This window comes from Trifolium pratense, linkage group LG1 (assembly GCF_020283565.1).
Source record: "Trifolium pratense cultivar HEN17-A07 linkage group LG1, ARS_RC_1.1, whole genome shotgun sequence".
Taxonomy (NCBI): Eukaryota; Viridiplantae; Streptophyta; class Magnoliopsida; order Fabales; family Fabaceae; genus Trifolium; species Trifolium pratense.
In genome coordinates this window covers 2,345,740-2,367,638 of record NC_060059.1, presented here as the reverse complement: position 1 = coordinate 2,367,638, position 21,899 = coordinate 2,345,740, and the positions used below count along the sequence as shown (strand labels likewise).

At 33.5% G+C, this 21,899-nt stretch overlaps 4 protein-coding genes across 6 annotated transcripts; all 4 read left to right on the top strand.

Moving 5' to 3' along the window:
- The first annotated feature begins 843 nt into the window (after positions 1-843).
- LOC123900274 (ubiquitin receptor RAD23c) lies at positions 844-5,523 on the top strand. 2 transcript variants are annotated; one of them, XM_045951501.1, is made up of 12 exons: positions 844-1,377; positions 2,251-2,412; positions 2,858-2,911; positions 3,044-3,120; positions 3,234-3,305; positions 3,443-3,620; positions 3,803-3,961; positions 4,033-4,098; positions 4,202-4,249; positions 4,329-4,438; positions 4,559-4,643; positions 5,085-5,523. In XM_045951501.1, the coding sequence occupies exons 1-12, from the start codon at positions 1,312-1,314 to the stop codon at positions 5,202-5,204; spliced, it is 1,197 nt and encodes a 398-aa protein (XP_045807457.1). In that variant the 5' UTR covers positions 844-1,311; the 3' UTR covers positions 5,205-5,523. The 2 variants fall into 2 exon arrangements, with proteins under 2 accessions (XP_045807457.1, XP_045807456.1); XM_045951500.1 differs by having other exon boundaries at positions 1,152-1,377; positions 3,803-4,249.
- A 2,864-nt stretch (positions 5,524-8,387) lies between these two features.
- On the top strand, positions 8,388-10,623 carry LOC123900257 (ACD11 homolog protein). The gene is made up of 4 exons (XM_045951498.1): positions 8,388-8,771; positions 9,342-9,514; positions 9,624-9,769; positions 10,300-10,623. The coding sequence occupies exons 1-4, from the start codon at positions 8,547-8,549 to the stop codon at positions 10,404-10,406; spliced, it is 651 nt and encodes a 216-aa protein (XP_045807454.1). The 5' UTR covers positions 8,388-8,546; the 3' UTR covers positions 10,407-10,623.
- A 2,033-nt stretch (positions 10,624-12,656) lies between these two features.
- LOC123900241 (dihydrolipoyllysine-residue acetyltransferase component 4 of pyruvate dehydrogenase complex, chloroplastic) lies at positions 12,657-18,576 on the top strand. The gene is made up of 6 exons (XM_045951497.1): positions 12,657-13,728; positions 15,108-15,299; positions 15,379-15,466; positions 15,556-15,626; positions 15,742-15,825; positions 18,164-18,576. Exons 1-6 carry the CDS (start codon positions 12,823-12,825, stop codon positions 18,266-18,268), a joined length of 1,446 nt encoding a protein of 481 aa, XP_045807453.1. The 5' UTR covers positions 12,657-12,822; the 3' UTR covers positions 18,269-18,576.
- Positions 18,577-19,339: 763 nt separating this feature from the next.
- LOC123900215 lies at positions 19,340-21,447 on the top strand. 2 transcript variants are annotated; one of them, XM_045951495.1, is made up of 3 exons: positions 19,340-19,836; positions 19,938-20,019; positions 20,940-21,447. In XM_045951495.1, the coding sequence occupies exons 1-3, from the start codon at positions 19,720-19,722 to the stop codon at positions 21,116-21,118; spliced, it is 378 nt and encodes a 125-aa protein (XP_045807451.1). In that variant the 5' UTR covers positions 19,340-19,719; the 3' UTR covers positions 21,119-21,447. The 2 variants fall into 2 exon arrangements, with proteins under 2 accessions (XP_045807451.1, XP_045807452.1); XM_045951496.1 differs by having other exon boundaries at positions 19,369-19,836; positions 20,943-21,447.
- Positions 21,448-21,899: the final 452 nt, after the last annotated feature.

The window sequence follows — 21,899 nt, the reverse complement described above, 5'->3', positions numbered from 1 at the left end:
CCGTGAACTGCTTTGTTTTTTACTTTTTACTTTTATTATATATTTAAAAATAAATTTTCTTTAGTTTTGATAAATGATTGAAATTTCGATTATAATCCATATCCATCATAGCTAGCTCAATAAGATAGACAAATATATTCCTCACCATTATCCTGACATTTTACTTTGACAAATATTTCGGTAGATCATAATGTCATCAGAGAGAATTAAAACTCGGCGTAATAAGATAAAAAAAGAAGTCGGCCTAACAAGAAAATTGAGATTTCAATAGAGCACCATGTCATTAGATACAACCAAAATTGTCGTAACCTATAAGGTATCTCAATCAAAATTTTAACAGAGCCTGTAATCGAAGAAAATTCAAATGATTGTGCCCAAAATATTAACTCAACTGAGATTTTTGTAAAGTAAATCGTGATGAAGATAATTCACCCCCTTGTAACATTTTTTTAAACTCCACTTGAGACTATAATACAATGCATCAAAGAAAATCCAAACATGTCATTTAACACCTCACCCCTCAATTATAATCAAACACACAAATCTAACCCAGTCTAATTTTTCAACACTAAAAACTAATTTCTATCTTTCATCCTTAAGATAGACTTACACCTCCCTTCTCCGACTAGCACTAAACCTAAAATTTTAGCTCAATTGACATTTCAATGAAACATAATGTCTTAAAAGAGAATTCAAAGCTATTGTAACAAAAATTTAATTTGTTCGAGATTTCAATAAAGAAAGATAATGTCATCAGAGAAAATCCAAACCATGTCATAACCTAAATGTTAGCTCGATAGAGGTTTCAATATATCACAAAATCGATGGGAATCAAATCCCGTCATAACAACAAAAAAATGAAACACTCCTCCTCGATTCATTTAAACGTAATATCATCGGAGAGAATCCAAATCCATCTTCACTCATCATTAGTTACTTGTACAAAAATTTAGCTCACTCTCCACTTTCAATACTTAAAACTAATCCTCATCTTTGGACCATACACGTTAGGCCCAAATTCCCCAATCCACCGTCAAGATAAACAGTAGAAAACAATCGAAGCGGCGCGTATATCCAAATCTCTTAATCACGCGTGTTGATCACACCTCAACTACTACCAACATAAAACTACTACTAGCATATTTTTGGGGTATATCTTGTTTTTAAATCGTAGAGAGAGATTTTGGGGTCACACTCGCTTTTCTTCCCTTTATCTGTCGTCGTTTTGGTCTCTGCGGATCCCAACCTCGCCGTTGCGAATTTCGAAGCTCTTCGTTGCGGCGATCGAAGATTCTCATACAAGTAACTAAGATGAAGGTTTTCGTCAAGACTCTTAAAGGAACTCACTTCGAAATCGAAGTCACGCCACAAGACACGGTTTCCCCCAAACTCAATTTGATTTCGTTTTTCTCTCTTCGTTTTCAGAATTGCGTTTTCTTATTTGATTTATTGCTTTTCCGATGCGTGAGATCACTGAATTTGATTTTTAGTTAGGGTTTAGTGGTTTTTTTTGGCTTATTCGGTTAATTATTGACTTTAATTATTGACTTTTGTTGTCGAATTGAGTTTTTTCATAATTGAACTTCAAATTCAGCTTTTATCAGTGATGATTTTGATGTGGTATATAGAATATGTTGTGGAATTCTATGGTGAAGTGTTTGTTGTTACTGATGCTTGTGTTGATTCTGATTTTTAGTTAGAATTTGTTGTTAAGTTTGGGGTTATTGGCACTTGATTGTGAATAAGTTCCACATTGACGCCGTTTGGGTCATTGCTTACCAGGAATGTCGAATTTGTTTATGCCATAAGAAAAATTTATGTTGAAGTGCCAGGTCTTCCTTTTGTGCAATTCACATGCATGAGAATTTCAATAATTAAGTGAGCATATATGGATCTTATATACTGCTAATACTATTATACTAACAGTAACACTTGCATCAATAACCAAGTTATTAATTAATGGACTGTGAAAAGCGATACCGTCCTTACAAACTTGGGGCTGCGCTTTATTTAAGTGATATTGTGAGTTTTCTGTCTCTCTTAAGGTTGCATGTTTCTAATGGTTGAAATTGTGTGAATACTTACCTCGTTCAAATGTGGAATTGAGTGAATTGTACACTGCAAACTGTCAGTGTTTGATCTTTTAGTTATGTGGATTTTTTGGTTAACTTTCTACTGAGTTGTGTTTATTCTGAACCACAATTGTTTTTCTGATATATTAGTTGTACTAATTGCGAGTATTCTCTTCAGATTTCCGATGTGAAGAAAAATATAGAAACTGTTCAGGGTGTAGATGTCTATCCTGCTGCACAGCAAATGCTTATTCATCAAGGGAAAGTTCTGAAGGATGGGACCACCTTGGAGGAAAATAAAGTAGCTGAAAATAGTTTCATTGTAATCATGCTTTCAAAGGTAAACCTTTTTCTTTTATCTCTATTATCCTTTTCAAAAACTGCATTGATTTTGAACTTATAAAAAATGTTCCATTATTTTGTTGCAAACATGGTTTTTGAACTTGACGATCTACTGCTTCGCAATTTTTATTATTTTGGGGTTTTGGTTGGTTGGTGTTTGGAGTCTCATAAGCCAATTGAAATAATAAAATTTGGAGTGGTTAAGATCTATCATAAATTGCAGTTTATCCCACTTGCCTATGGGTCTGTGGTTTTGTCTATTTAGACATAATTGGATGATGAGATCCTGTTGTGCATTATTGGAATTCATCCACCCTAATATAACTGGAGTCAATTATGTTGACCTAAATCAATGAGAAATCATTATTTCCTTCTCAATCCTTAATGCTTATCATATTCATTTATTCAGTACTAAACTCGAATTATGTCTTAAAATATGGCAGAGTAAGCCTGCGTCCGGTGAAGGGTCTACTGCTTCAAATGCTCCTCCAGCAAAGGTGAGAGAACTTTGCTGTGTTATGAATATTGTTCATGTTGCTATCACTTTTGTTGTTATATTTTCTGGAATATAGTAAGAAGGAACGGAAAATAGTATCTAACAATTATGCATTCAATTGTATTCATTGCAGGCTCCACAGACAAGTGCTGCTCCTACTTCAACCCCCACAGTGTCTGTATCTCAAGCTCCTGCTGCAACTGCGGCAACGTGAGTGACTTGTTTTACAAGACATTTGCTTCAGTTTTTTAGATAAGTTTGGTTCAACAATCTTTACATATTGTGTTTGTTTTAAGCTCTGAAGATTCATTTCAATTTGACAGGCCTGCATCCGTTGCTGCGCCTTCTCCAGCTCCAGCTGCTACTCCGGCTCCTATATCTTCAGCAACTGCTACGTAAGTATTCTGATTACTTCAATGTTTATAAGTTGGTCTTTATAGTTCCTGTAATATTGTATATTGAAAATGGAAATTCTACAATTGTCTTGATTCTATCATTAAACTCTGTTGCTAAAAGATTTTTTTTGAAGCAGGGAAGGTTCTGATGTCTATGGGCAGGCGGCATCCAATCTGGTTGCCGGTAGCAACTTGGAGGGAACAGTTCAACAAATCCTAGATATGGGTGGAGGAAGCTGGGATAGGGATACTGTTATTCGTGCTCTTCGAGCTGCCTTCAACAACCCCGAGAGAGCGGTTGAATATTTGTATTCAGTAAGTAGATTTTAGATGTTGAATTTCTTAATAATTCATTTCTTGCTCTATATTTTAGTTACCGGTTTGGAATTCCTGTGATTTCGTGATGATACTTGCATATTTTGTATCACTCTCGTACATGATGCTGTCGTGCTTGGTTGCTTTTTTATTTAAATTAAAAATATACTTCATAAATATAGGGTATCCCTGAACAAGCTGAAGTTCCACCAGTGTCCCGAGTTCCTGCAAGTGCACAACCTGCGAATCCTGAAGCTGCAGCTGCAGCTCCACAAGCAGCACAGCCTGCTCCTGTTACCTCAAGTGGACCTAATGCTAATCCTCTGGACCTCTTTCCCCAGGTAACAATTGCTGTGTTTTTAACTGGAAAAGGAAATGTCTTTTCAGTGGTATACTTAACTCTATGTTACAGGGCCTCCCAAATATTGGTGGTGCTGCTGGTGCCGGCTCTCTGGATTTTCTCCGCAACAGTCAACAAGTATTATTTTTCTCTCCCTGTGTCAGCATTTGCACTGAATTTAGTACTTCATAGATATGTTCTAAATAGATTAATCTTTTTTTTCTTCCCATTCTTATTTCAGTTCCAAGCATTACGTGCTATGGTGCAGGCAAATCCACAAATATTGCAGGTTTTTTTCTTCACCGTGGTAGTGTATTATGTCCTATGTTATCTTCTTGTGGATTCTCTGATTCTTGTTATTACTGCAGCCCATGCTACAGGAGCTTGGCAAACAAAATCCTCAACTTATGAGATTGATTCGAGATCATCAGGCTGACTTCCTTCGCCTGATAAATGAACCTATGGAAGGTGGCGAAGGGTGAGACTCATCTACTATTCTTTGCAAATTTATTTTTAATTATTTCTGTAGATCTTGTTATCTTTTTTACTAGTCAATATATGTCCATTGGCTTACCTTTTGGTTTTCGACATATTTTAGGAACCTATTGGGACAGATGGCTGCTGGCTTGCCACAACCACAATCAGTAACTGTCACTCCCGAGGAGCGCGAAGCAATTGAACGCGTAAGTTTGATTTCTTCACTATAAGATGCATTGATTGATGATTTGATGTTTTTTCTTGTCAAAGCCTATAAAAACACAAGTATAAAACAAGCAACACCTATCTGTTGTATTTTCTTGATTGTACATTCCCTTACATATTTTGGCGGAGTTTGTCTAGAATTATGTCTAGAATTATATTTGAACAATTAGCAATTACACATTTGTTAACTAGGCTTTGTGCATAATTAGTTCAAAATTGGCCCACCTTATTGTTCCTCAGAAACATTAAAGGGTATTGTTTCAAAATTGAGTCTTAAGTGGGTCTTTGTTAGGTGAAAAATGTTAGGCTGATACTTTTGGACAGTCGACTCGATGGTGTTCATAGTAACCCAGAGGTTAATTAACCTTTCTTCCGTATTTTGTTATTTCTGTGGGTGGTGATGCTTCTTTTCTGTTGTGCAGCTTGAAGCAATGGGCTTTGATCGTGCTATAGTATTGGAGGTGTACTTCGCTTGCAACAAAAACGAGGAATTGGCCGCCAACTACCTTTTAGACCACATGCATGAGTTCGACGAACAATGATCTCCTTTCGAATAATTTGCAAATTATTTTTCGTTATCTTTTCTCTCGGTGGACCTTTTTAAATTTTTATACTTGGTGTTTAATGAGGTAATGCTTTATAATGACAATATCAAGTTGACTGTGGACAAGGGATGTTCTTACCTTCTCATTGCCGCCCTTTAATTCTCCTCCCCATCGAGGGGTCCTTCTCAGTATTCATATACATAGTCGTTTGCTTTTCTGTACTCAGTATTCGCTTTTTGTTGTTGTTGTTGGTAACAGGTATTGTGCATACTTTTAACAAAGCGTAATCGTGAACCCGTTTTTATTCCCAAGTCTATATACATGCCTTACCTCTAACTTGTGTAATTATATATTAAACCCGGACGATGCGACATGGCTATGCTATGTCAACAAGACTTATATAATAAAACTTATATGCATGTAAAATTGTTGAAGGAAATATGCATCGACCATTCGTCATTACTTTATAATTATGTCCGCTTCTGGTTAATGAATTGTCACTTTGGCACAACAATGGTTAATGATAAAAAATGGTAATATTATTTTAAAAGTAGTGCATTCAATGTCTTGAAATTTTTTAAAAAAATTATTTTCTACTTAAAAATAATTTTGTACATTTCAAAGAAATTCTCACAAGCAAGCTTGTCTCACTTTTTGTAAGTACCCTTTGAGTGTTAAGGTCTTTCAAATCTTGGACTAAGATTATTTGTTCACCCTAACTTTATTATTATATAAAAAAGCATGAAAAGAAGAGTAACGGTTAGTTAAAGTGTTAAACTGTTCCACAAGTCTTGTCTATCTATATAAGAAAACAAGATACCTATGAAATCTCTAATTTGCCCCTATTTAACTTCCCAAAAAATTAAAAAATCATTTTTAAAAAAAATAAACTAAAATTATCTATAATTTTATGTTATAACATATAAATTGAAATTGAAAGTAACAAATAAAAATAAATTTTTAATAATTTTATGTATTGATTGAATAAAAGCTAAAAAAACTAAATTGTACATTTTATGTTATACCATATAAATTGTAAGTAACAAATAAAAATAAATTGTTAATAATTTTATGTTATAACATATAAAATTTTATGTTATATTATATATATTGTAATTAACAAATAAAAATAAATTGTTAATAATTTTATGTTATAACATATAAATTGTAAGTAATAAATTAAAATAAATAAAGTTTGTGACATTGTTGTCTATCTGAGTAAAAATAAGAGTGTGTTGTTGTTGTTTTTAAGGTTTAGACTATTATTATTTTTTAGAAAGTTAGATTTGCACATGGACCAATGTTATAAGTGATAAAATTTATAATTAATTGTATAAAAAATAAAATATAACACGGGTCACGGGCCAACCCGCAAACCCGCGATTTTACCACGGGCAAAAATTTAAATGGACCAAAATAAAATAGTCTTAAATCCGTGTGGACTGCGGGTTAAACAGGTCGACCTAGGACCTTGACCCATATACCCAGCTCTAATATTTATACTTATATATTAATATGAAAATCTACTATTTTTTGTGATTCTCACGGAACTTGTGGTTTTACTAATATATTATTTTGTCTATTTTTTTAAATAATTTTACGGGTTATATTCATATTAATGCGAGAACCTAATTTTTTTGGTTATATCTACGAGCCTTATATTTTTACTCTATATTAATAAAGTAGTTTTTTTTTTTTACAATTTTACGAGTTATACTCATATATTTATACGGGGACATAATCTTTAGTGTGAATTCCGCGGGAACTATATTTTTCCTCTTATTAATAAGGTTTCTCATTCTTTAATAATTTATGTAGACCTAAATTCATTACTCATATATTAATACGAGAACCATTTTTTTTTGTGATTTCTACAAGACTTATATTTTTAATCATATATTAATAAACTTGTTTATTTTTTTTTTTATAATTCTACGGGTTATATTGGATCATATATTAATACATAGACCTAATTAATTATTTTGTTGATTTTTACGAGTCCTATGATTTATATATATATATATGGTTGCCCATTCTTTCATAATTTCTTCTGACATATATTTATACTCATATATTAGTACAATGATCTAATTTTTTTGTGTGATTTCTGCGGGGCCTATTTTTTACTTTTATTAATGAATTTTCCAATTTTTTATTATTTTTTGTGAGACATATATTTATATTCATATATTAATACGAGAATCTAATCTTTTGTGTGATTTTTACGGAACCTATGTGTTTTACTCATATTAATAAGTTTGTCCGTTCTTTTATAACACTTGCGAGACATATATTTATACTCATATATTAATATTGAAACATTTTTTTTTTGTGATTTCTACGAGACTTATACTTTTATTTATATATTAATTAAGTTTTCTATTTTATTTTATTTGTTTACAACTTTACGGGTTATACTCATATTTAATACGGTGACCTAATTATTTTGATGATTTTTGCGAGACCTATATTTTCACTAACATATTAATATGTTTGCCTATTTTTTAATAATTTTTACGGGACTATATTTATACTCAAATATTTAATACATGGACCTAAGTTTTTTAGTGATTTTTACACGACCTATGTTTTTACTAATATATTAATAACGTAGCCTATTTTTTCATAATTTTTACATTATCTATATTTAAATTCATATATTAATACGGAGACCTAATGTTTTTTGGTGATAGTTTTTCCATTGTTTTTTTCCTATTTTTTAACCAAATATTATATCCTTTTTACTTTTTACTATTTCATGTTACCGAGGAGCGGCAACGCCGCGAATCTCGTGCGGACGCACGGGTGTCCTGCTAGTTAATTATTAATTAATAAAGTTTTAAATCGTTTGTCCCCATGAGCTTAGCTCAATTGGTTGGGACATCAGCATTTTATATGCAGGAGCCAGGGTTCGAACCCTGGACACTCCACTTATCCATCTTTAAAGGTGGAATTTCAAGCCACTAGGCTACCTGACCAAAAAAAAAAAAGTTTTAAATCGTTTTGTTAGTATTATACAATAATAAATTGGATTAAATGAAAAAGTTGAGTTAGGCCCAAGTATAGAAGAATAATGGGCTTTAACGAAAAGGTGCGAACCACAAACCTTTTTGAAGCGTTTCAACCTCAAACACACCCCGTCTTCATAGGGAGGAATCTTCCTCCTCTTTTACACATTACATTACTAATAAATTTTCATCATTTCTTCCATTCCGACACGCTTTGCCGACATTCAATATTGTCATCCTTTTTTGACATTCAACATTGTTGTTTGTTTTTGTTTTTTTAAATAGAAACAAAAGCATTACAATGTTGTTGCAGTGATTATTATTGTAAACGATGGTCAGTTTTAATATGGAACATTCTGATTCAGAGATTCCTTTTCCTCTTTCTGCCATTACCGAAGCCTTTGAGAATCTCTCTGAAAAGGTTAAGGGAATCAAAAACGGTTCTACCGGACATCTTCGTTTGGACAATTTCTGTGAAATTGCTTCTCTTGTTTCTGTTCTTTTTCGTTGTCTTGGTCTTGCTTTCAAATTTGCTGAAATGGAATACGTTGCTAAGGTATTATTTATTTATTTATTTATTTATTGGATCATTTTGATGTATTATTTTAATGATTGAATTTTGAACATTAACAAGATTTAATCTATTGCTTGTGCATGTAACTCTATAAATCAATGATTTATTTATGAATGTTATTACAGAATATTAAGACTTAATAAGCATAAAAGTTATACATTAAAGGTAGGATTGCGATATGAAACACCGACACGAACACCGGATATGGCCACTCACATCAGAAATAATTTAAGAAAATTGAATACGGTAAACCACTTGTGTTGGTGTTGTGTTAGACACAAGACACGCCTTCAATCTGAAGTGTTCGTGCTACATTGTCCTTGATATTGTGGAGAATTACACTTAAATACATTTGATGCGTCCCAGGAGCAGTCACTTTGACATCAAATCTTTGATTTTCATGACTAAAATAGCATTTTGCATACCGTTTATTTAATATTTCTGGGTATGATGTTCTCTTTTTTTTGTTTCCAAAACGTTTAGATTTTAGTTTATCATTTTTTATGGGCTCTTGTGCTAATGATTTGAATATATGATGATTGGTATGCTTAGCTGCATGCACTGGTGGATGCATCAAAGACATTTCAGACTTTACAAGATATAATTGACCATGATGTGGCCAATTACACAGTGAAAACATCAGGGAGCAATTCACGTAATCTACGCAGAGTTCGGCAGGGTCTTGATCTCGTTAGAGCTATATTCGAACAACTTTTGTCAACTAGGTACAAAATCATATCTGAATTGTCCATCATGTTTACTTTCCTGTCAAATTGGTAAAGTTCCTGAGATGGCCATAGTAGTGACATCTAGTTTCTTATTTGACATTTTCAGTGATAGTTATCTAAAGGAAGTGGCTTCAACAGCTTATGCAGAGGTCTGTGCACCGTATCACACATGGGCGGTCAGGACGGCTGTTTATGCTGGAATGTATACACTTCCGACAAGAGAACAACTTTTTTTAAAGCTCAATGAAACAGGTAACTTGCATTGTTTTCTTATGTTTGGTGAATATTGACTCACAAATATAGTGCAAAGTAAACTGTCATTTTTGTTCCTAAATGTGTTAAGTAGTGTATTTATAATCTACGGAAACATCCTCGAGTGTGTCTTCTGTTAGTAATTTCATGGACCAAATTGACAAGCATAATAAGACACCTTTAAGGACCAAACTAACTAATAGAAGTCATTTGAGGATCAAATTGACAAGCAAAAGATACATTAGTGGGTATTTTTGTAATTTTGATACATTCCGAGATTATAGTGGCACTTCTTACATATCTAAAAGGTTGTTTACTCTATACTATAATGTGTTTATATTGGAGATAAATTGAAAAAAAATAGATACTTTATATCGGTTGTTCTTAGTAGTTATCACAACTCTTATTCAAGTTGACAAAATGTAGTAAGATGTCATCCTAACATGTGAAGAACCCTTTTTACTTGGCTGAAAAATATTATTTAAATAATCTTACATAGAAATGTGTTTTTGTCATGAATGTTATTGCAGAGCAATCAGCAGAGAAGAAGATGAGAAGATACATTTCTGCTTCACTTCCGATCATAGAATACATCGATAAATTGTACCTTTCTCGAAATATTGTATTGGACTGGTGAGTTCACATATCGACAGTGATGTGCTCCATTACCAGTACGATGCTTCATTTTTTGTTATACTCCGATCTTTAATGTCTGTTTCTCTGGGGCTAGTTGGAGATTTAGGATGTTACAAAAAGAATAAACTAGGATTATACTAAAATTGTTACTTTGATGTATTGTTTTCTGTATATACATATACATAATTTATTTGGAGACAAAAGCAAAAGATAGGTTATTCAGTGCATTTTTACTTACCGAATGATATTTGGACAACCATTTTGGGATAATTTTTGGTTCCCTCTTCCTTTGGGACAAAACAATAAATTGAGAGAGAGTAAAAATATTTATTTTCGCTAAATAAACTAGTTTGATACCCGTGCTTCTGCACGGGAAGGCGCGCCATGCGGGTCAGAGGAGGTCATGGGTTGGGGGGTTTCGAAACAAATTTACAACCCCAAATTTGAGGTCGTTATTAACAACAACACTTGTTTTTCATCAATAACAACTTGTTCTTCATGTATAATATTTGATTAAAAAAATTCATCAGCTGTTGTTCTCGGTACTATTTGATTTTTTATCATTTTCCCGTGTACAATATTAATTAAAAAAAGTCATTATCATTTGTTCATGTAAAATAATAATTAACTAAGAAATTTCATCAACAGTGAAGAACAAAAATTATTAATTGATTATCATGTGATACTAATTGCAATAAAGACAGAAAAGATAAAAGTAGTAGGAAATGAAATGGAGAAAGTGAAGGAGAAGAGAAAGATGGTGAATAGGTAGAGGGATGAGAGAAAGTTGAATTTAATGAGAGAAAGTGAGTTTATGTGGGAAATATGATTTTCAATAAAAGAGTTTTGAAATTTAAATTTTGTCCCCAAAATGTAATACCAAGAAAGTGAGAAGTAGAAGGGGCTTTGTGAAGATGCAATGAAAAAAAATATATATAATACCAAGAGAAAGAGAAAGATAGGTAAAAGATTTTATGAAATTATACAAATTTTTTATGGGTTAAATATGCAAAAGGTCCCTGCACTTATGAGTCATTTGAGTTTTAGTCCCTGCATTTTAAAATATTTCATTTTGCCATTGCACTTTCATTTTACTTTAAAAATGGCCCCCAAACATTTTTTTTTGTTGAAATGACACATTTTTGCTGATATGTCACTGTTGACTGGACTTTAGAGTTGATGACTCATTTAATTTTGCAGTGAATCGATCAAAATACCCTTAAAAGTAAAATAAAATTGACACATCATAAAAAAATATGCCACTTCAACAAAAAATGGGTTCAGGGACCATTTTTAAAGTAAAATGAAAGTGCAGTGGCAAAATGAAAGGATTTTAAAATGCATGGACTAAAACTCAAATGACCCGTAAGTGCAGGGACCTTTTGCATATTTAAGCCATTTTTTATTGATGTGACAAATACAACTTTTTCTATTATTCATTAGGACTTTTTACTACAACTTTTTTTGAACTATTTGAATGAACTATACGCTTTTCTCTCGACTAAAAACAAGTATTACATTTAAGCTAATATATTATTCATTTGACACACTTGTCACTCATATAAGCATGAATGACAATACGGTTTTTTAAAGAACATACTTCTTTCTTATATTAGTAAGAAGTATAGATTCTACAATAAACAAAGTCTTTGAATTCTTCGCAAGTGATTTATTTATTTTCACGACATAAATTCTACCCTAAACAAAATGTTTGGATCATGATTTTGTTTCTCTCTTTTCTTCGGTGGTAGGTATTTACTACCCCCCACAACCACAATTATGATTTTTTTTTGTTGTGTTATAGTTTTTCTTTCGATTACTTCTTTATTTTATTTTAATTTTCTTTTGTTTTTCTTGCATGATTACTTACCCATGATAATTTCTTATTTTTATCTTCACACTTCATATTGAGACACACACACAGTATTCGATCTTGTGCTGGAGCCGATAGTGATAGATGGGTTGCGGATTATGGGTCCCGTTGCTTCTTGGTGGTGGGTGCCCTTTTCTATGTCTGTCTTCTCTTCTTTCCTTTTCTCTCCCTTTTATCAGGTGTCTTGGTTCAGATTTTTGTAACCAAGTGTTTAGTATTTTTTCCATTTGTGCTAATTTTAGCAGTAGTTAAGTTTTGATGTTGTATTTTTAATTTTTCCAAATTTTGACCCTCTATTTTAAAAATAATTTTTTTAGTCTCCTATTTTTTTTATTTATTTATTTTTAATTTAGGTTGTATTTATCGAACATTTAATAAATAAATAAAAAAAGTTCGTTGAGAACAAAGCAACATTTGTATTTAGAGAGTGAGCAGTCGATAGGTAGTAAGCAACTCTCCCTCGTCGTCTCCGCCCAACTGACCCTCTTTTCTTCATATCATTCCATTTTCCATTTTCTCTTTCACTCTCATTTTCTTTTCCAAAATGAATGCAAATTCTCTTTCTTCTTCGATGATCTCAATGGCTTCTCCTTCTCCTTCTCTTTCTCTTCGCAACACAACCACTCTCATTCTCCCTCGCTACTCCTCTTCCTCCTCTCGCCGCAAACCTTTTTCCTTCAAAATCCAAGCCAAGATCCGTGAAATCTTCATGCCTGCACTCAGTTCCACTATGACTGAGGGTAAAATCGTCTCATGGATCAAATCCGAAGGCGACACTCTCTCCAAAGGCGATAGTGTCGTCGTTGTTGAATCCGATAAAGCTGATATGGATGTTGAAACTTTCTACGACGGTATTCTCGCCGCAATTGTTGTGGAAGAAGGCGAAACCGCTCCCGTTGGTGCTCCTATTGGTTTACTCGCTGAAACTCCTGAAGATATCGCTGAAGCTCAAGCCAAAGCCAAATCTGTCAAATCAGCTTCTTCTTCATCTCCTCCTCCTCCAGTGGCTGATTCTCCACCTCCGGTGACTTCTCAGTCTTCTCCTCCTTCTCCACCACCACCGGTTCAGTCTGTTTCCGATGGTCCGAAGAAAATTACGGCAACACCTCAGGCGAAGAAGCTTGCGAAACAGCATAAGGTAGATATTAATTCCATCAATGGGACTGGTCCATTTGGTAGGATTACTCCGGCTGATGTGGAGGCTGCTGCTGGGATCACACCAAAGAGTAATGTGGCTCCGGTGGCGGCGACTTCTGCTCCGGTGGTGGCGTCAGTTTCATCAAAACCAGCTGATGTTTCTTCTGCACCTGTGATTCCGGGTTCGAGTAATGTTGCTTTTACAACTATGCAATCTGCTGTTGCTAAAAACATGATGGAGAGTCTCTCTGTTCCTACTTTCCGTGTTGGATATCCAGTTACCACGGATGCTCTTGATGCTTTCTATGAAAAGGTATAAATAATAAATATTGATTATATGATAATAATGATGATGATGACATTGTTGGATTTTAAAATTTTGGTGATGGATGATTGAGACTTAATATTATTGTATGAGGACATTGAGGAATGATAATTTTGATGTTAAGTATGGTGTCTTTGTTTATTTTGTGTATTTTTTGAAATGCGTGTAAGTTGTAGAAAATAAGAAGTAAAATAGATATCCCGGTGACTGTGATCGGGAGGGGAATGAAACCACTTGATGTCAGAATTGACACCGAACCAAATTAGGCGGTTTAGTGGGCCGGATAATGGTGGTGAAAACCAAAAAAGAAGAAGTAAGATAGACATAGAGATAAACATATACTTGTCACATACAGTGTCTGTATTTTGATGTTCGAATCTATGTTGTTAATCTCGGATAGCGGCGCGTAGCGCCGAACCTCAAAAATGCTATTGCAGTATAGCGGGTAGCGCTATAGTGGTATAGCGGTCATGTACAAATTAAACATAAATTCCAACAACATACATAAATAGGAAAATACACAAAATTAAAAGGACTTTCTCACTTAATAATTATACTAAATATTGTCATTTACCATCAAAATATGTTCTAAATAAAGACTAATAACATTCCATGAAGTTCTAGAAGTACTCAAAATGACATCCCATTAAAATTCTAGAAGTACTCAAAATGACATCCCATTAAAATAAAGCATAAGCAAGTTCTAAAAGTAGACAAAATAATGACAAGCCATTAATCTTTTGAAGCCCTTGAGACCACATCTGCTTCTGCCTCATCTTCACTTCTAAGCTCCACCACATTAAGGTTTGAGAAAGGAACAAACCTTGTAAGAAGAGGAGAAGAGCAGTTGATTTGGAGAAAGGAAACAGAGGAGTCGATTTGGTGAAGGAGATGTTGAAGGAGAAGAGGTGATTTGGTGAAGGAGTCCGTTGAAGGAGAAGAGGAGAAGAGCGTGATGTGAGAAAAGAAAGAAGAAACAACTCAAATAGAAAAGTAAATCACGTGTTGTGATGTGTTGGTAGCTTTTTGATGTGTAGAAAAGTGCAAAATACCCCTCACTTATGATTTATTTCCAAAATAAAGATTTTCATCAATTTTTTCCCTCCAAAACGCTAAAGCGGCCAAATAGCGCTACCAAAACGCTACGCCACCGCTAACAAAACGCTATTTTCCTACAAATAGCGGCCGCTATTTCCGCTTCTCTAAATAGCGGAAAGCAGTCTTATAGCATAGTAGAGAGGTGGTAAAACGCTACGCTATAGCGCGCTATAGCGCCGCTATTAACATCCTAGGTTCGAATAGCACAATTGTTGTTATTGTATCGGGGTTATGAAATTTTGATGTTGTATTTTTTTCTTCTTGTTTAGGTGAAACCCAAGGGCGTGACTATGACTGCTATATTGGCCAAGGCGGTTGCTATGACACTTGTTCAACATCCGGTAGTTAATGCCACCTGCAAAGACGGCAAGAACTTTCATTATAACAACAACATTAATGTTGCGGTTGCTGTGGCAATCAATGGTGGCTTGATAACCCCAGTTCTTCAGGATGCTGATAAGGTATGTCAATTTCATTTTGTGTTTTTGTTGTATTTTTTGTTCAATTTCATTGGCTGATTGTTTTGTTGTTGTGTTGTAGTTGGACTTGTATTTGTTGTCCCAAAAATGGAAAGAACTAGTTGGAAAGGCTCGTTCAAAGCAATTGCAACCTCAAGAGTATAATTCAGGTTTGTTCATTGTTATTCTCGTTGGCAATTTGATTTTTGTGTTACTTGAACGTTTTAACCTGAAATTAATTGTGCCTGGTTGAATGCAGGAACTTTCACGCTTTCCAATTTGGGTATGTTCGGAGTTGATAGATTTGATGCCATACTTCCACCGGGCCAGGTTAGTGATTATTTCTAGGATTTTTAATTGTTAATTTGAGAGATTCTATGGCTTATTTTCTAGCTGTTTGAATCTTTTTGTTTTGTGGTGGTTAAACTTTGTCATTTATTTTCAGGGGGCTATCATGGCTGTTGGAGCATCAAAGCCCACTGTTCTGGCTGATGCAGATGGATTCTTCAGAGTGAAAAGTAAAATGCTGGTGAGTTATATGATATAATATAAATTCCTTGATGTTAATGCCTTTATTCATTCTTAGAACAATAGATAATGCACGGGTGAACATAAATGTCATAAACACACTTTTTGATAGAAACAGGGCTGTCATTGCACCACGTTCATCGTATGAAGGCATAAACCTTATATTGCATTTGCATGGTGTTACATCGGCAACATAATTTTCTGAAGGGTTAATGTAGGGACATAGCTAAATTTTAGATTATATCTGGGTAGTGGTCTGCCATATGAGTTTTTTTTTTTTTTTTTTCTTTTCAAGAGTTCAATAGATATAGCATAAATTTTAGATCAGATGTTATGCTTCAAGAACGTATTTTTCTGCAGATTTAATTCACTGGCTGTGTCTGAAATAGTCTCCAGAATGCTTTTTTCTTCATTCTTATCTAGCCTGGATCATATACTCCTCTCTTGAAGAAAGTATCACCTAGACTTTTCATTCTTTGTCTTGGATTCTTTATAGTGATAGGTTTCACGAGTCATGGTCAGATAGTTCAGTCGTGGTTTATTAACATCTTTCTTCTGTTTAGTTGTGTGACTCGGTAAACAATTGGACTTGTTTCTTATTCTTGTCCTCGGATGAAATTTCAATTCAACTTCCTATACTATATTCATGGACACAGGACCTATAACTACAGTTTTCTCTGCAGTGTTTTATTTTGTGTTTTCCTTTTTAAAAATCTATACACCTGACTGTCTTCAAACAAAGTCCAAGGCTGTGTTGGCAGTGTGAATCTAGAAATCAACAATCGGGAATGTCTCCAAACCATCATTTCGAATGCAATGTTATTTCCTTCACAGTCAGTTAATGAATATGCCCTTTTAGTAGATATTATAGAGCAGCACAACTTTTTTGTTTCATTATTCAATCATTTTGGCTCTTATCTTTTGATCTTGATTGTAGAAGTACTTACTGAACATATCCAATTAAATGGTGTCGCAGCACATGTATTTTTATAGATGATAAAATCTTAGATGTAGAGTTAAGAAAATAAATAATCGAAAAGTTAGAGAAATGTCAATAAGCCTTGGAGACAATTTCCACCCAAGCAAAAGTCAAAAAGAGTATATGGAATGCTAAACATATGTTATCATGGAGGTGAACATTTATTACAAATCTGGCGCTTTTAAGTGCCATGGATCTATCATACAAAGTAAGAGAGATATAGAACTATGTCAATCATAAAAAATCAAAACAGAGTGGATATGAAATGGAGGAATGTTTCAGGTGTGATATGCAATAGAAAAATACTACTCGAGCATAAAAAAATCCATTTGAGAGTTATAAGATTTGCAATGTTGTATGGAACTGAATGTTAGGTGGTCAAGTGCTTAGTGCTAACAAGTAAACTTAGTGTCGTAGGGATGAGAATATTACGATGCATGATTGGTTACACGAGACAAAATAGGATTAGAAATCCAATCATTTTAGAAAACATTGAGATAGCTTCTATTGTAGAGATTCTAGTGTAGATAGTAGAATCTTGTCTTTAATTGGTTTGGATATATATGATTATTGAGACGACTTATAGAAGCACCAGTAGCAAGAGTATATGGCATCAAGCACCGTCCAATAGTTAGAGATAAAAGGAGAAAAAAGAAACTATAGACCAAATTATTTAGAGACATTAAGAGGTAAATTGTCTATCTTTGGATCTAATACATGTCATCGATTGATCAATATAGTCAACTCTAATAAAGTGGGTAACTTTTTAAATTATTAAATTCTCCCGGTTAATACAAATATATAATATAACATCCATCATCTGAATGACTGAATGTCAGATTATTGTGTATCATAATCCAACCAGTTGACAAAAACTACACAGTTATGATTAATTGTGTAGGATGTATACATCTTGAAATATAAAATCATTTTTGGACATTCCTTGTTGTTACTTTGTTGTCTTAAGATTTGCAAGTGTTTACAAGCATTCAACAGCTGTCTTTATTTTCACAACCGAAAATTCGGAAGTAACCGTGCTTCCGTCATATCCTATTCAAATGCACAGTTGTGCTGCCTTGTTAGAATGTTATAAATTAACGACCTCACATGCATGAGGCGTCACTTTGTTGGAGAAGGGTAGAAAACATTTTGCTTGTCTTCATCTAGCACACATCATATATCATTAGAGATGGATTTAGCTCTTTATTAATTTAGTCATAAGAAGCACCGTGTCGAACACCAGTTTATATAGGTTTCTTCTGTCAGTTTTTCGTTAAGAACCATATGGAATCATTAATGAAATCATAGTTTATTTATTTTCCAGGATCAAATTAATTGGGTATAAACTTTCCTTTTTCAGGTGAATGTAACGGCCGATCACAGAATAATTTATGGTGCTGACCTGGCTGCCTTCCTTCAGACATTCTCTAAAATCATTGAAAACCCAGAAAGCCTAACATTATAGTCATTCTTCACATTAAGATACATTTAGTTCTACCAGTCAGTGTTTCTTGAGAGGCTTAATTCTTAAACTTTTGCACTTTCTTTTTGTTATAGTTTACTTTTACTAGATCGATCACCCATGAATTCTTAAACTTTTGTACCTTTTCTTTGCACTTTCTTTTTGTTATATTTTACATTTTTACTAGATTGATCATCCTTGTGATGTACGGGTCACTCGCCTGTGATTGTAATAATATTTGTGCACTTTGAGAAACTATAATTTAAGTATCTACTAATTTAATTGTCTATTAATAATGTTCAGCTGTTTAATGTTCAAATGTATATAATTGTAAATAAAATTTCATGCCATGGGTACCATATTAGTACCATGATCAACTTAGCTTCAAAAGTGAAGAGTGTGATTTTTAATGCAGAGTTGCAACCATTTGGCTGAACATAAAAAATTATGAATCAAAAGGGATGAATGAACCACCAGCAGACCAAATTGATGTCACTGTCCTGTGATGCATGGGTAGCATGCAACTAATGTGATTTATGTTTATATAATTTATGAGAAAAGATATTTTTTGAGTATGGCCTATTTACCATGATCAAAGAAATAGGAGAAGATGGCATATACCCTCATAATAAATTCTAAAGCCATTGTGAAGGTACAAATGAGAGCTTCAATTTACTTTAGAATCAGTTTTGATGATGTGGAACCAAACATGACCTATTCCACAAAGTTTGCTATTCATAGAAAAGGCATCGTACTTTGCCGTGTAGAAGACACCCTCGATACATGACTATCGAAGGTAAAATACTAAAATTTCAATGCATGCTGTCAAAATGGACCACTGCTGTAAGTGCTGGAGCCAATTGTTTGACTTTACTTGTACACCCAATGACCTACGGTAGTGGATGGATGGATCCAATGCCCCTATTAGTATTAATCATGTGGATAACTCTCTCTCTCTCTCTCTCTCTCTCTCTCTCTCTCTCTCTCTCTCTCTCTCTCTCTCATTGGCTTAAGCCAAGTCACACAGTGAAAACCCCCCCACCTATTTCAACTTTGACATGCCCAACTTGTTTGGCTTGTTGTCTTGAAGTAGTGCCAATAAGCTCCATTAGTGTAATTCCTTTCAATTATTAATTTAATCCCTGGTTTAATAAGCAATCTTGAAAGAATTATAATTTGTGTGAAGAAAAAACAATGAAGCACTATGTAGGGCCTTCTCCGGTATATAAGTGAAATATTTATCTCTGTTGACATAGTCATCATAAAATAAAAAAGCCATTTCCACCTTTTTGGCTATTCTCTATTTTCTGCCAACCCCACCAACAACTGAAGCCATAGCATAAGCATCCTAAGTGATGAACTTTCTCTATCAACTCAACATGAGATTCAACCTGCAACCTTATTATTAAACACAGTTTCTGTTCAACAAGAATATAAACAGGTTAAACAAAAGTATGGCTTTTAAAGCTTGTTCTGAAAAGAAGGTTCAGAAAACTGGTATAAAAGTCTCAAAGAGTTTTCCTCTTTCTGGAACTAGTCTTGCATCTTTGGAGTCTTTGTCACTGCCACTGGTATGTAGTTTGGTTTTGATTTATGAAATGAACATAAATTTATATCATGTAACTAATGCTTAGTTGGTTGTGTGTGTGGTTCTTTGTTTTGTTGATAACAGGTGCAAGAGGTTGTTCTTTCTGCAGATATGCAATGTGAGAGCTGCCAGAAGAGAGTTTCTGACATTATTACAAAAATGAATGGTAAGTATGTTTGTTAAAATAAGGAATTGTTGTACTTATGATTGTGAAATTGTTGATTGGTTTTAATGATCTATAGAAAGAAAAAAAATCCTTTCTTTAAATCCCAATTCCCAATATCCTCTCCTCTGTTTACTTTGCAAGAAGAGGTTAGAGAGGAACAAAGCAGTGGTCCTTACTGTTTTTGTTGCTACTTTATAGATTAATTGCCTTGCATGTGTTTTTGGCTGGAACTGGAAGTGTGAGGAATATTATAGGACCATAGTGCTAACATATGACTTAAGTTATTGTGCCTTAATGTTTTCTGTGGAAAAAAATTACTGTTATTATTTACTTTGCAATTATTGTTATTTACTGTTAAATATTCTATTTTTACTTTTTTTTTGTTGGAAACTTTGTTTACCTTTCCCTGATTTTATCTTTCTATTTTTTTCTTCTTAATCCTCAACTTGTTATACTAAGGGTCCGTTTGGTTGGAAGGAAAGAAAGTGAAAATGAAAGAAAATATGAAAATTGAAGAATGAATTTGGACTAGAATTTAGTTTAAGTTAATTCCTCGAAGTTTTCAGCTAGAGCTAAATAAAACATTATCAATAATTGTTCAAATCAGAATTCAAACTCAAATTCGAGAACTTTGAGGTGAGGTGGCTAGCTCAACTAGTTTGAGCTAAGGGTTGTAAAAGTGTAAAAAGATCCGGTTCAAATAATCCGGGTTCAAGTCTTGGTGCTAATTACCGACTTGGGCCTGTTTCAAAAAAAAAAAAAACTTTTGTTCTTGGGGTTTGGGTTGATAGAACAAATCTAACTTGAAATTTTTAACTGATTATTTTAGAAATGCTTTCTATTTTGATGAATTTTGTGATGGTCTTTACATCATTTCTCATTTTAGCATTGATACATGTTTCCCATCTTTCAATTTTCAGCAGAGACAGAATCCATTGAGGTGAATGTATTGGAAAGGAAGGTGATACTTACTTTTAGAATATCATCATCATCAACAACTGTTGGTAAAGTAAAATCACACCAACTTACTCCAATAAACAAGATTCCTTCTCCTAAAGTTACCATGATCAAACGAATATTCCGCTCATCCAATGGTTAATTACACAACTTAGGAAAAACCACATGTGCATAAGATTCGGTTATATTGATTTGACAATGTACAGCACATTAGTTTTTGTATTGTATTCATCATTGAATTTTGTTTTCTGAACATGGACATTCCAAAAGAGAGATGTAGGGATTTTATTGAGTTTTGTGTTTGAATAAATTCTTCCATCCAATGTAATTTGAGCAACACGTCACAGCATTGGGTTGCTTTTACTAGTATTAGACTTTGAGAACAAGAATGTGATGCTTCACTTATTTTTCAGTGTTACTTTAGGTAACAGCAATGCAAATCGTAGGCATCAAGAGATGCTTCCCTTCCAATGATGTTCTCTCTCATACTCTTAACAAAATATAAGCAAAAAATATTTCGTGTTTGATTTAAATTTTACATCAAATATATATAGTGTTTATGTGTTTGAATATTTTGTTTAAATAATAAACTCAACCCACATTTTAATTATATATATTTTTGGGATTATTTTAAAGTTGCGTTTAATAACTCATTGACTCAACTCAAACCATTCAGCTCATTGCGAGGGTTGATTTGGTATGACGTAAATAAATGGAGTTTCTATCCAATCCAAACCAATTGTCGACTAACGGATTTGACCAAAAACATTCCAACCTAACCTATGAACGAACACCTCTAATTATGTCGGGGTAAAACTAATATACAGTTATACCGAAAAAAGAAATTATATATATATTCTTTTTTATCAAATAGTGATGATTAGAAGTTCTAGTTCAAACCCCGACTTACAATAATAAATAAT